A 14628-nucleotide genomic window follows, 5' to 3' on the forward strand; every position below is an offset into this window, starting at 1 on the left:
GCTGCCATATTATTGCATTAATTATTTTAGAAACATGCTCCCAAGGTCAAAATGAAATATATCAGTTGCTTCATATATGGATGGTTGTTAAATTTTGGATTTACTTTCTAAAGCCTAAATTAAACACTCCAACAGACATCTAGGCCTGTTTGCCTGGATGAAAACAAGGATGACTAACTGTAAACTGCAGGCTCCTCCAGGGCTTATCTCCTTACCATTCTAAAACCCCACTCCTGCACTTTCCAGCCAAACACAATTATAATGCTTGTTGACACTTTTTAACTCATGCGTTGCCTTTCTTTCCTCATCATTCAGCAGTAAGACAAGTGCAACTGGGCCTCTTGGTTTTAAAAAAAGCACAGGGGAATTTTTGTTAAAATGAATAATCACTACCTTTGTTTGTGCCCTGCTTTGTTCCAGAAGGAACATTGAGATATCTATAATCATTACCTAATTGATTTCTCTCATTCCCATGCCCCTCTCCTCCTCTTCATAAGCTAACAGCTCCAGGTTGACTTTGTGTTCAATAAGAAGCAACCACACATTCATATTTATCAAGACAATATTAATCCCCCCAAGGAACGATGAAGCTTGAGCTGTTTATTTAACAAACATTTATTTTCTCCCAACTAAATGGCCATGGTTGCAATGGTCTAGTGGGAGACACAAATAATTACAAGAGAATGAGGTAAATGCCTAACAGGGAGATACAGAATGCTCTAGAACACACAGAAGGGACAGCTCGTTCAGATGTGGAGGGTCAGAGAGAATTCTCACAACTCACAGAACTGTAAGCACATGAAGGCAATATAGACAGCAATACCACTGAAATGCTAGTTAATGCAAATGGTGTATCCAAGTGAGTCAACCTCTCAGTCCAGAGAAGTTGCTACAGATGCTTATTACCATCGTGCTCCCATAGCCTTCGTATTGGCCACAGTTTACCTAAATACTAGGTTTAATGCCAGATTTCTACTTCCCTGTATTTCTATATTCTGCATCCTTCTGTCCTGTTTCACTATTTTTACCAGTCTCCTAGCTAACAAGCTTTTCAACTCAGCCTAACAAACATTCAAGAGCCCATGTGGGAAAGAGGATGGGCAACACTGGATGCAGGGAAGGAAGGAAGGCACCATGAGGACTACATGACCACAGAAGTCCAGCATTATATAGCAGTATCCATTGGTCTCTCTACTCCCCACAAGTCTCACAGAGTTGACCTGGCACTTACAATCCTATCTGTGAAACAAATACCCCTATGTTAAACTTATCTTAGCTTCGACAGATTTCTCTGGACCCTGAGTCTGTCCTATGCTGAATTCTTTTCCTATGACCCTCTGAGTATTCCTTCTAATATGGTAAATTTCTGGCTTCTAGAGAATCCAGTGTATAACCACAATGTTTGGATCAAAGACAAATACCCAGGGTTGACCATTTTCCCTTCCAAAAATCATTGAGCACTCTACAAACTAAGTAAATGGTAAGACAGAATTACTTTTAATATCTTTTTTCAATCCTGAGATGTTGTAATTCTATGATATAGAATTGTAGCCACTTTTCTACGAGGGTTATAGGTGGGTAAAATTATCTCAGCTTAAGATGGAATTGTTAAGAAAAAATGGTTCAACATTTCAATAACATTTGGTCTTCCAAAGTTGACAACCTACATTTACTATCAATGGCACAATGCAGCTGCATATGTGAGCAAACCAGGCTTAGGCCATACTTGATATATTTTATAACCAAAGACATAGAGTTTTACTTCAAAAGCTCAATTAAGTATAAATTTTAACAAACAAAATAAAATGCAATGACTTAAAAATTGTTTGGGATTATATGATACTTCACATCTGAGAATGTGTAAATATTGCCATTTCCCTGAATCAAATATTAATTATCTTGATATCTTAGTACTAAAATATATAAAAGTTGTACTCCACATTTTGGACTCTTTGAATAGCATTACAGCTCTATAACAAGGCTGTGCCTATGCCTGTGTGCTACATAACCTCATCTACCTTCGGTGTACCACATTTTGCATGTCTAACATGGAGAGCTTATTGTTAAGATACGGGTCTTACAATTTACAGCATGAATTACCATTCAAAGCATAAAGACCAGAAAGCCACATTTCTTAAGGCCTGTACCAGGTGCAATCTCTCAGGAAAGCTCCTCACAGCTCCCTTGCCATTTTGAGCCAATGTTCTCATCTACTATTAGGGAAATGGCCTTGTGATCCCAGGCAGTTCTTGACAGAAAGGACCTAACCATTTGGGTGCTGAGCTGGCCTCTGGCATTTCCTAGCTATGTGACCCTCACAAGTAACTCAACCTCTCTAGGCATTAGTTTCCTTGTGTATACAAAAAAAGAGAGATAATCATAATACACCTAGGTTGCTGTCATACTTCAATACTTAACTCTAAAACTGGTTACTTGGAAGAATTCTGAGTAGGTTACTGGAATGCAGGAAAACAAACACGAGGAAGCCACTGGGTCCCAAACAAATGAGTTTTGTAATTGCTCTGGCTCAACTGGTTGAGCCATATTTAATTAAGTCTGGAATTTTCAAGTACAAAGACAGAGCTTCCCCACAGGACACCTAAGACAAGAGAACAAGAGGTGGTGGAGGTGGAGAGTTCTCAGAACTGGCTCCTGAGGAGTGTGTCTGGAGCAGCTAATCACACTGTGTTGAAATGGGTGAAGGAGGAAGGTTCCTCCATCAAGTCAAACCAATCTTTTTTTTTTTCATTACTTGGGATTTAACTCAGGGCCTTGTACTTGAGCCATACCCCCAGTGTTTTTGCTTTTAGCCTGCTTTTCAGATAGGGTCTCATGCTTTTACCCCAGCTAGTCTCAGACCTCAATCTTTCTCCCTTCTCCTCTGGCACAGTGGGATTACAGCCTCAAACGACCATGCCCAGCTTCTTTTTTGAGACAGGGTCTCACAAACATTTGCCTGGGCTGGCCACTAACAGAGATCCTCCCATCTCACCTCCTGAGTTACTGGGATTACAGGCATGAACCACCATGTTTGATTGTATCTAGAACCAATCTTACATCACCCTCCTCCTCAACTTTTCAGCTCTACTGTTAAATCCAGGGTCAACCACCTCTGAACTCTATAAATGTGAGACAACTGTGGGCAGTGGGCTGTGGGACAGAAAAGAAGGAGCAGAGTCCAGTAGCAGTAGGCTATATGGGTATGGCCTACAGAGCAAACCACCTCCTACATGTCCCCTATGATATTCACTGCTATCATATTTAGCTAAAAACTAAAACTGTCACCCACACAACATCCATCCCATTAGGAAGAGGGGAACAAGCCAACACCAGAAAACATAATGGTCATTTGAGGGAAAATGGTTCAGAACATACGAATCATTTGGAAATAGCCTGATAGGCCAAACCACACCAACACCACATTTAAATAAAATACATTTAAATAAAATATACACAACTACCAAAAGCAAAATGATGACTGGTCGAAACGCTAGCTCTGCTCTCCTGTCAGGTCTGCTGGCGATGCACCTAACTAGCTTTAAAATCCTATTCTGAGTAAGGGGCCAGCTTGATAAGTGAAGACCTCTGAGTTTTGCTGGGAAGGATCCCATCTTCACAGACCTGCCATGTCACCAACAGTCTATTGTCCTAGTGGGTGGTATCTCAGCCCAAGCGCAGCAACAGGGAAGGCCAAAGCAGAGAAAGCCCGGGTCAGCTCCCAGGCAGAGGAAGTGGTGGCCGCTGGTCCTCTTGCCTTGCACTCTGAGACTTACAAGTCACATGTTGCTTCTACTCTGCACACGAGGCCCTGGGCATTTCACACTCCACCTCTGAAGGCTACTCCAAACATTGTGAATTTTCTGAAACTTGAAGCTAGTGCAGATGGGGTACGAGGGCATAATGTTCCCTGCTCTGATGCCCACCACCACAAAGCCTGAGTGTGGTGGCACGAGATCAGGTGAAAGCACACTCCATCCCTCTCCCCCCAGCCACTGTGTTCTTTCCCAAGACTCCTGTGTTGCTGCTCACCACTCTTCCAGAGACGGACTTCCATCTCTAGTTGAGGAAGAATTCCTTCATTCTTCTACATGTTCATGTTTGCCCAAGTAGTGACCCTGTCACTAGGCTTTCCATTTCACACAGTCCCTTGATTTGCTATGTGTTGAAAGATCCGCTGGGTGAATTAAGAACAGACATGACCCCACCTGATGTTAGAGCTTCAGTGGAATGGTCTCATTCTTGGAAGCAGCAGTTTCACAAAGCCCTCCATCCACACTTCACACTCTACCTGGGAAGTCAGTGGTGGGCACTAAGCACACTCCAAGGCTATAGAAAGGAGGTCACAATGGGAAGCCTGCCACCCTCAAAGGAAGCAAGTCTGGAATGATCTGTCCCCTGAGCATTCTGGGTATTCTGGGAGTAGGGCAGAGGCTGTCTGCATTCATAGATGGAGGGCAGGCTTGAAAAGGGTGCCATCTGGACAAAGTTGCTTATAGTTCTTTAGCCCAGTGCTGCTTTGTGGCCTGTTACGCTGTGTGTCATTTTCTGCCACTCCACCCCCAATCTATTTGCCAAATACCTCAAGATGTTTCTAAGAGGTTCTGAATTATTGACAAGCCTAGGGAAGAAGCTTTGGAAAACATCAAGTACAAAAACAGACCTGGACAGCTAGGGCAAACACTTGGTCATTAGCAGTTTCCTTTTCAAGGCCAAAAAGGGCAAAAGAAAAAAAAAGAAAGAAAAAGCTGCCTTTGCTAAATAATAATGATATTCACAGAAGCACAGACACTGACATTCCAAAGCTCACAATCGCTCCAGCTCTACTCACCCCTAGCCATCTTGCTCCTTTATTGGCAGCCTGTTGAATCTGGACTCTTTTGAGGGTGACATGGTAAACAGCTCCTTCCTCTACCTCTTCACCCCAGTCCTGAATCGAGCTCTGCCAGAGATGGGAGAAAGAGAAAGAAAAAGAATATTTTTCCCCCCTTCTCTCTAACCACAATCTAACCCAGCTGCTTTGCTGCTTACAACAGCACTCAGGGCACAAGATGGGTTGTTCAAAATAAATATTTCAATCAGAGCGATAAAAGACACACTGTGATAGAGGGAACGCAGAGATTTTCTTGGCCGGAAACCCCTTCCTGTGATATCAGGCTCCCCATACTTTTCCACTTATTTTTCTTAAACTTGCTCACATATCTTAAAGAGTGTTTCAAAATACTATTTTCTTCATAAAGAATCTGTAGTTTAGTCCTCCCTGATTGACTTAAACAACTCGTTTGTAAATTTTAAAAAGTTTATACTTTTGTAAGTGGCTCAATCATTTGAGCAAACTAGATTTAAACTTAGACACAAACAAGTGTTTAAAATGCCACTACTTTGGGAGTGAGAGGATTTGCATGTCTTTTTCTCCTCTTATTGTTTTGGGACCCAAAAAGTTAGCGGGGATGGAAAGTTTTTATTTCCGTAAAAGAATCTGGCAAGTGCAGAAAAAGCAACACATCATCATGAAGCCTCCGCTCCAATTCAGGCGGCGACCCCCTGGATTTTCTGTCGCCAGTCCCCTCTCCTCCACCCCCCCCACCTTAAACTTGGGGTACAGAGGCAGAAGCGCTCAAGGACTAGCAGCTCTTTTTCCTTCAAAGTTCTCCTGTCCTGCCACGCATCTGTCCCGGACACCCTGGCAAGGGCTGAGAAAGCAGGCATCGTTTAAAAAGAGAGGGAGAAAGCGGGTTGGGGAACCCTGCTCCCGAGCCGGGATGGGATTGCTCGATGCAGAACGAGCGAGTCCAAAACCCGCCCTGGGAGCGCGGGAGCCGGTTCCCCTCCCGAGCAGCCCCGGGAGAAGGCAGCGAGCTCTCGTTACCATTTTAGCTTGCCAAAGCAATTTCATTCTCAGTTTTCTGTCCGGTGCGTGCTCGCCGCATGATGCGCTCTGCTCCGACGCCAAGGCCGCGGGGTCCGCTGCCCGGGTCGCGGTCCCGATCCCGGTCTCGGTCCCGATTCGGGTCCCGAGCCCGCCGCGCACAGACACGCGCCGCGCTGCCCCGCCGCCGCCAGTGCGCGCGACTCGGGCCACAAAGGGAGCGCAGCAAGAGAGCGAGCGAGCGAGGAGCAGACTCCTCCCCACTCCTCTCCGTGATGTCAGGCTTTCCTGTTTGTGCTTGCGAGCGCACTCTCCCTTTCTTAAATCTCATGGATAAAGTCAGCACGAAATCTTTTCTCCAGCGCTAAGGGATTGGGCTGCAACCCTTTCAAGTTTATCAGGTTTTCCTGATGGCCACCAGGTGCCAAACAGAACCATGTGTGCCACGGGGGATGTAATAAACTTAGGCAGGCGAGGATCAAAAACACTTCCATTATCTGCCTGCTGTCTCTTGAATTTCGAGTAATTAAATCAGAGTATCGCCAGTGAGAACAGCAATTCTAGAAGCCGGAAAGTTTTTCATTAGGACAAAGGATAAAGTCAGAGGATACCTGGATATTCTAAAACCAAGCCCAGGGGCTGTGCCCCGTTCTGCGTGGGGAAACTCCCAACAGGAAATCGTTCCGGACTTCTTTCTACCACCCATTCCGATAACATGCCATCACTGGATAGCTGGCCATTTGGGTGGGAAGCAGGGAAGGGTTTTGTGGGTCTGACAGTATGGAGAGTGGGCCATCAGTGGTCCTGAAGGTCCTGAGTGTATGTGAGTGGCCACCATGGGTTGAATTGGTCATCTGTACTGTAGGGACACAGTGGGATAACAACTGCAGGGAAAAGCCCTTCATAGGACAGCTGCCAGGATGAGTTTTATCCTAATGGAAAAATCCGTGTTGGGACAAAAGATTGTTACATTTTTTTAAATCCAGTTTTAATAAATTAACAGCAAGAGATAACATAATAATACAATCAAATTTGGCACCCAACAGAATTCGTGCCAATTACAAAACTCTCTAGAGTTCATGTGTTTTATACTAGTCACTCCTAAATGACCTGGCTTCCCCTAAATGAATTTAATCTTTTTTAACGTCTTTAAAAAAAAAAGAAGATTGGGGGGGTGGTGACTCCTACAAGAATAACCATGTTGAGGCATAATGCCAGATTTTGGTTAACAATAAATATATCATGAGCTGAAAAGTTAGAGAATCAATCGTACTGATGTTCCCAGGAGAACAGAATAAATAAGAGTTAGGGCACATGAAGGAAAAACAAAAGGATCTTTGGACACTTGAAAATGTCTTCAAATTACTCAGTCAAGTTCCCCTCGTACAACCAGAACCTCCAAGTAGAGAGAATGTTCTTTTTATCAAACCAAACTGATTGTTTGTATAATTTAAAAAAGAAAAAAAAAACCCACATAGACTAGATCCTGATGATGACCAGGACAGGGTGTCCCCAGGAGCCAGAGAAAAATCATGTGGAGGTCCTACCATTGTGGTGTTAAGCCATCCTCAGGACTCCAGGCCCATCCCTTCAGGAAAACGCAACTGAGGGCCACAAGAGGCAATGAGGACAGTTGGGCTACCTCTAAGATTAATTTCACTACTACTTTAGCCTGATTTTTGGTTATAAATTTCTACTACCTAGATAAGCAGTTTCTTCAACCTCACCCCTTCCCAGAAGCCTTCTTGGACACCGTGGCTTGAAGCATCCAATACCCCTCTGTCCTCTCCTCCACCAATTCCCTGGCTGGTCACCTGTTGTCTAAAGGGGGAGGCAAATCCAGACTCACAGTGAGAGGGAACTTGGACACTACTTCCTCGCACCTCACTTCCCCATCTGTGAAATGGGACAAGCATTTACTGAACAAAGTTTAAAAAAGAAGTCAGTGAAATAATGTATGCAAATTATCTAGCACATGGTAAGTTTCAAAAAAAAAAAAAAGTACCAGTCTCTCCTTATTGCACCAAACTATATTTACCCAGGCTCCATAAGAAGTTGCTTTACCTATGCAATATGGAGAAATCTGAAATGTCTTCTCACTCAGTTACATTAAAATTTCAGGGAGGTTCCCAAGAATAATTAAAAACAAAACAAACAATGTGATGATGACACAATATAAGGCTGGCTTTAGGCTACATAGAAAAGTCAAATGTAACAGTTTACAGGTTTTATAACCTTTAGGCAATGTAGACAGTATTACTATCACAAGTACTTTGGAATGAAATACTTCTAGGTCAGTATGTGGAAAGGATAAACTCATAAGCCATTTATGACTCAGTTTGAATTTCCTTACCAGATTAGCCTGAGATGACAGGTTAAAAGTTTTGTTAAAAGATCATCAGTGTTTTATAGTTTTTAGTATAGGAGTCTTTCATCTCTTTTGGTAAACTTATTCCTAATTTTTTTTAAAGATTTTTTGATATAGGGTCTTTCCCTGTAGCCCAGGCTGAATGAGAACTCTCAATTCTCCTGGCTCTACCTCCTGAGTACTGAGATTGCAGGCACCACCATGCCTGGGTATCTTATTGCTTTTTATACTATTATAATTGTAATGGCTTTCTTAATTTAATTTTCAGATTATTGTTAGTGTCTAGAAACACAATTGACTTCTATATATTAATTTTGTACTCTGTAACTTTACTGAATTTGTTTATTAGTTCTAATAGTCTTTCTGTTGACACAAATAAGTAGACATCCCATGTTAATGGATTAGAAGACTTAATATGTCAGGTATTCATACAAACCAAAACTATCTACAGATTCAATGCAAACCCTGTCAAAAGGTCAATGTACTTTTTACAGAGAAGGGGAAAACAATCTTAAAATTCATATGGAAGCACAAAAGACCCAAAAAGCCAAAGCTATTTCTTAAAAAAGAACAAAGCTAGAAGCTCATACTTCCTGATTTTGAAACATATTACAAAGCTACAATAAACGAAACAGTATGGTACTATCATAAAGACATACATCTAGACCAGTCTGTCTAGATGGAACAGAACAGATAAACCGAATCATATTTGGTCAACTGATCTTCAACAAGAATGCCAAGAATATACAATGGGGAAAGGTCAGTCTCTTGAACAAATGGCATTGGGAAAACTGGATTTCCACATGTAAAAATTAAATTGGACCCTTATTTCATAACACACACATATACTCCCCACACACATCTTAAATGAACTAAAGACTTAAAATCTGAAGCTTCTAAATGACCAGAAAAACCCCTAGAAGAAAACACAGGGGGAAAGCATTGTGACATTGATCTTGCCAATGATTTCTTGGATGTGACACCAAAAGCACAGCCAACAGAAGCCAAAAAATAGACAAGTGGGACCACATCAAACTAAAAAGTTCTCCACGGCAAAGGAAATGATCAACAGAGTGAAAAAGTAACCTATGAAATGGGAGAAAATATTTGTAGACCAAATATCCAATACGGGGTTTTCATCCATACTAGATAAGAAATTCCTATAACTTGATCTAAAAAATGATAATTGTAACCCAATTAAGGAGGCTGGCAGAGTGACTCAAGTGGTAGAATGCCTGCTTTGCAGGCATGAGACCCTGAGTTCAAACCCCATGGAGAGACATTTTTTTGAAAAAGATAGGTAGATGGCAACAGGTACGTGAGAAGACATAACACATTACCAATCATTAGAAAGTGCACATCAAAACCACAATGAGGTTTCACCTCACACCTGTTGTTAGGATGGCTATTACCAAAAAAAGAAGAAGGAAAAGAAGACAGGGAAGGGGGAGGAGAATAGTAGTAGCAGTGCTGGCAAGGATATAGAGAAAAGGTAACCCTGGCACACTACTGTTGGCAATGCAATCAGTACTATGAAAAAAAAAACAATATGGTGGTTTCTCAAAAAATTAAAAATAGAACTATCATAAGATCCAGTAATGGCAATTCTGGGTATTTGTCCGAAAAAAAATTAAAACAAGAGTTCAAAGATAATACCTACATTCCATGTTTAATCCCCATGGTCATTTCCAATGGCCAAGATACAGAAGCAACTTAAATATCTATCAATGGATGCATGGGTTAAAAAATGTCATATAACACCGTGCAGTGGCTCACACCTGTAATCCTAGCTACTTGAGATGCAGAGATGGGGAAGGAGATCATGGTTCCAGGCTAGCCCGAGCAAAAACGTTAGTGAGACCCCATCTCGATCAAAAAAAGCTGGGTGTGGTAGTGAGAATCTGTCATCCCAATTACACAGGAAGTGAAAACAGAAGATCACAGTATAAGCCTATCTGGGCATAAATACAAAGCCCTATTTTAAAAATACCTAAAGAGGAAAGGCTGGGAGCATGGCTTAAGTGGTAGAGTGCCTGCCTAGCCCTGAGTTCAAACCAAAGTACAGCATCCCCCAACCAAAAAAAGAGTCAAACACAGAAAGACAAATACTGTATGGTCTTTATGTGGAATCTAAAATAGTCAAACTCATAGAAGCAGAGTACAGAATGGTGATGCTGGGCAGGAAGCAAATGGAGGCGATGGTTGAAGAATACAAAACCAGTTACGTAAGGTAGCAACTTATTGATATGTACTATATACACAGTACCTCTAGCTACCAAGACTGTATGGTATATTTAAAAGTTTCTGACAGGGTACAGAATTCTACATTAATAGAATAACAGCAATGATGATAGTAAGAATGGGGACAGGAGGAAGTTTTGAGAGGTGACGGATATGTTCATGGCCTTCACGGTAGTGATGACTTCATGAGTATATACTTATCCACAAACCCATCAAGCTGTATACATTAAATAATTCAGCCTTTCATATGTCACTCATACTTCAACACAGTCATTAAAAAAAAAAACTTGTCTTGAAAGATGACAGTATCAACATAACACAGTTAGAAATAGCAAGGCCTCAGAGTTGTTAAACTTAATGCTGATGACAGTGTCCAATGCCCTGGCCAAAATTTAGGGGAAAAAGGTCAGAAGGGAGCAATAGCAATAATAATAACTCTATGCAGAAAGATCAATCAGTGAGAGGCAAGCACTCCCCTTCTACTATGGAAATAGAGCTGTCTCCACCTGCCTACAGTCATACCTAAACAGACGGACGTGAAAATGTTCCCCACTCACTGCTAGTAGATGTTCGAATGAAATCAATTATAGGTACTTAGCAATATTTTATTAATAAATAAACTATCTTTTATAGTTTATAGATTCCTAAAAAGAAAACTTTAGGAGGAGGACATAAACAAATCTGTAACTTCTTATTCTTTCCTTCAGCAACATCAAAGTATTGTCAAAATGCAAGCCACTTAGTCCTTTGAACAGTCCCATGAAGCACTGTTGCCTGTCCTTTAGGTTTGTAGGTCCAGGCATCCTGGTATGGCTGTTTCTAGCTATGAGAACTGGAGATGTACATCAGTGGTAGAGTGTGTACTTAGCATGTGGGAGTCCCTGGGTTCAATTACCAACCCCAAAATAAAAAAAGAAAAGAAAACCATGGGTTGCCCCATTCACCTCCTTTTTGCTTGAGCTTTCAACCTTGCTTTGCAAAGGGCAAGGAGCCAGTCATGTTTAGTTAAAGATGAATAGTCCTTTGAACACTTCTTCTTAAGCAGTGGACAGTTGCTATCATCTTCTGAGGGACCAAACTGACTTTATCCTCACTGAGATACTCTAAAGTATGAGTTAAAATGCTCAAGGTTCAGTTATTAGGTTCTTTTTTTTTTTTTAGCAAACTACAGCTGATGTTAGACAAACCCACTACAACTAAAGAAGAGGATGCCCTAAGGGATTGAAAAGGAAGACGAAGAAATATAAACAAATAGCACTCGACAGATGGCAGGCCAAAGGCAGGGCTCCTTTAGCCTGGACGGCAAACATTGTTCAACTAATAGTTTACCAATTCCTGGTGGCTTTTCTTAATTGTTGATGATGCTCTCCTGAGGAGGAAGTTGAGTGCTGGAATATTATTTGTAACTTGGGCTAATAAGCATTATTACCTCATCTAATTATAGATTTCTGTAAAAGAAAAAAGGACACACAACCAGAAATGTGCTTACATGGATAAAAAGACCAAAACACAGCAACTGGCTCAGACATAATGCCAGGCTGCGTGGCACATAATAAAACACTGTGAAAAGGAGGTGAGCAAATGACCTGACGCCATGCAAGACTTTGACCAAGGCTCTAGAAAGAGTTTGTGGGCAATTAGACATATCATTTTTCAAAGCTAAAGGAATGTCCTTTTTCATAATAATGGTGTTGAAATGGAACTGAACCTCAGATAAGCAACAACTGGTGGAATGAAGTGACTAAGAGCCATGGCTCTAGGTATCTAGCCAGATACCTAGAGTTGAGTCCTGAATCCACCTCTGCTCTCTCAGATCAGGTCTTTAACACCTCCAAGCCTATAAAAATAGGGAGAAGAAATACCTTCCTCATTGTCTCATAGTAGGAATTAATTAAGATAATCCACTCAAGCCTTTGTATGGTATCCACTATCATGGTTAACACTCAACACTGTTTATCAGCATCATAATCACCACCATCATCACCACAATCATCATATTAGGTCCGAGAATTACAAGAGTCACAGGACTTTAGTGAGATTAAAATCAGACTCATATTTTGAGTAGCTCAATATTTTGTAGCTCAAAGTCAAAATTTTGTAACATGGAGACCACAGTGAGAGCGACAAGCCTCACCAACTATTCAGTCAGTGGACAACATTTATTGAGCTGTTACACAGCCCAGAAAAATACTGAGCTCAATTTTGCTGCCAACTTCAATCCACCTTCACACAGTAGCCAGAGTGACCTTTTCCACTCATCTTAGTGCCATCTCCTCCTGTTATTAAACCCCTCCAGTGCTCCCCGTTGCTAAGGATAAAAGTCTAAATCCTTTCCATATCCCATGGGGCATGGGCCAGGCTGGCCCCTGCCCAATCTCCAGCCTCCTTCCATTACATCCTGCCTGCCTGTGTGCTCCATACTCCAGCTGCTTGTTTCTTTCAATGTCTTGAACATACCTGGCACTTCCTGTCACAGATCCTTTGCATGTGGAGTTCTTCCTGTGTGGGATATCCTTCTCTCGTCTCCTCTCCTACTTGGGTTAAATGTCCCTGCCCCTCTTACCTGCTTCATGGCACCATATTCCTCTCTCTTTGTAGCTGGATCACAGGTGTATAATTGTAGGATTATTTGATAAATGTCTATTTCTTCCTCTAGACTATAAACTCTAAGAAGAAAGGACCAATGTCAGCTTTTCTCTCACCATTGTGTTCTAGCACTTCACAGTGCCTAGCACATTGTAGCTGCTCAAGAAATAACTGGATAGCTGGATGATAGATAGATAGATAGATAGATAGACAGACAGATAGACAGAAAGCTAGATGAAGTAGATGTCATGCTATAAATTTAGTAACTGCTTAGTAATTGTAGTTGAATAAGTCTTAGATACTTTCTCTACCTTAAAGCCGTCTATGCCTTAAAAGCAAAGAAAAGGAGTAAAGGAAAGAAGAGGACTGAAAACCGATTTTTCAAAGATAAGCAAGTAAAATGAACAAATCAGGGTAGAATGAGCACTGTGGTGCCGAGAGGCACTGAGAAAATCCATCAGATGGTGCTCACTTTTAAGGGACTTACAGACTATACAGCTTTGTGGAGTGTGTGTGGGGGGGGTGTTGTTGTTTGGCAGCACTAGGGTTTGAACTCAGAGCCTCAAGCTTGCTAGGCAGGAGCTCTACCACTTGAGCCTCACATCCAGCCCTTTCTGCTTTAGTTATCTTTGGATAGGGACACCCACATGTTTTGGCCAGAGCTGGCCTTAACCCTGATCCTCCTACCTCTGCCTACTATACAGCTGTGCCACCACTTCCTAGCTTGTTCTTTGAGATAGGGTCTGCTGATATTTTGTCACTGGGGCTGTCCTCTAACCACAGTCATCCTATCTCTGCCTTTTGAGGAGTTGGGATTGCTGGTACAAGCCACTGTGACCAGCTCATGACAATACAGTTTTGATGAAGGCTATGTTAAATGCTACTTTTGAAAACATAAAGAAACATGTTTTAGGAAGAAGATAGAGGGGTCTTTCAGTAGAGGGGATGGCATGTTCAAAGGAGGTAAAAAGAGATGAGATTTGATCGTTAAAGTGGATCATATAGTCTGGGAAAGTGAGTGTGGATAAAGTAGTCACCTGGTGAAGAATTTTTTTTAATTTTTCTTAAAAAACACAGTAGACCCTTGGTATCCACGGGTATCTGGTTCCAAGGAGACTGTCATTGAGAAAAATCACAAGTGCTCAGGTTGCCTAGAGTTAAGAGCAGTACTCTGGACACTTGGTTCATCTTTCCCGTAATGCTGCCCAACTTCTGCTAAAGACATCACCTTTCAATAAATCGAAATTTTTTGCTTTATCACTTTGATTAAGCACATTAACTTTTACCTTGCTTTGGGGGCACAATTTGCTTTGGGGAGACAGATTTTCACAAAAGTAAGGGCAGGGAAACACTCAGCAGATCACACAATGATTTTAACACAACTGGCAATAATGCAGGACTGACTGAGAGCTGCTCCTTATCAAGTGAGCTGCATCATGTCCATTCAGGAATTTAGTTGTGCTGTTTTTGAAATTTCTTTTGATTTTAAAATTTATTATTATTTTTTGACTGTGCTTGGTCAAAACTGCATGTAATAAATCTCCAAAGAAATGTGGGCTTCCTGTAA

General features: G+C 41.6%; 1 protein-coding gene across 6 annotated transcripts in view; it reads right to left on the reverse strand.

Annotated features, from left to right (window-relative positions):
- The window catches only part of Rgl1 (ral guanine nucleotide dissociation stimulator like 1), a 265738-nt gene that overhangs the window by 125908 nt on the left and 125202 nt on the right, over positions 1 to 14628 (reverse strand). For 4 of the 6 annotated variants that reach the window (XM_074047269.1, XM_074047267.1, XM_074047268.1 and 1 more), the window contains one exon: positions 4829 to 4939. The exons of 1 other annotated variant lie outside the window; for it this stretch is intronic. In XM_074047269.1, coding sequence (XP_073903370.1) covers positions 4829 to 4939 — 111 coding nt within the window. Of the gene's footprint in view, positions 1 to 4828; positions 4940 to 5866; positions 6127 to 14628 lie in introns of those variants that run through there. One more of the 6 variants, XM_074047270.1, reaches the window with a different exon arrangement.

Source organism: Castor canadensis, chromosome 11 (assembly GCF_047511655.1).
Source record: "Castor canadensis chromosome 11, mCasCan1.hap1v2, whole genome shotgun sequence".
Taxonomy (NCBI): domain Eukaryota; kingdom Metazoa; phylum Chordata; class Mammalia; order Rodentia; family Castoridae; genus Castor; species Castor canadensis.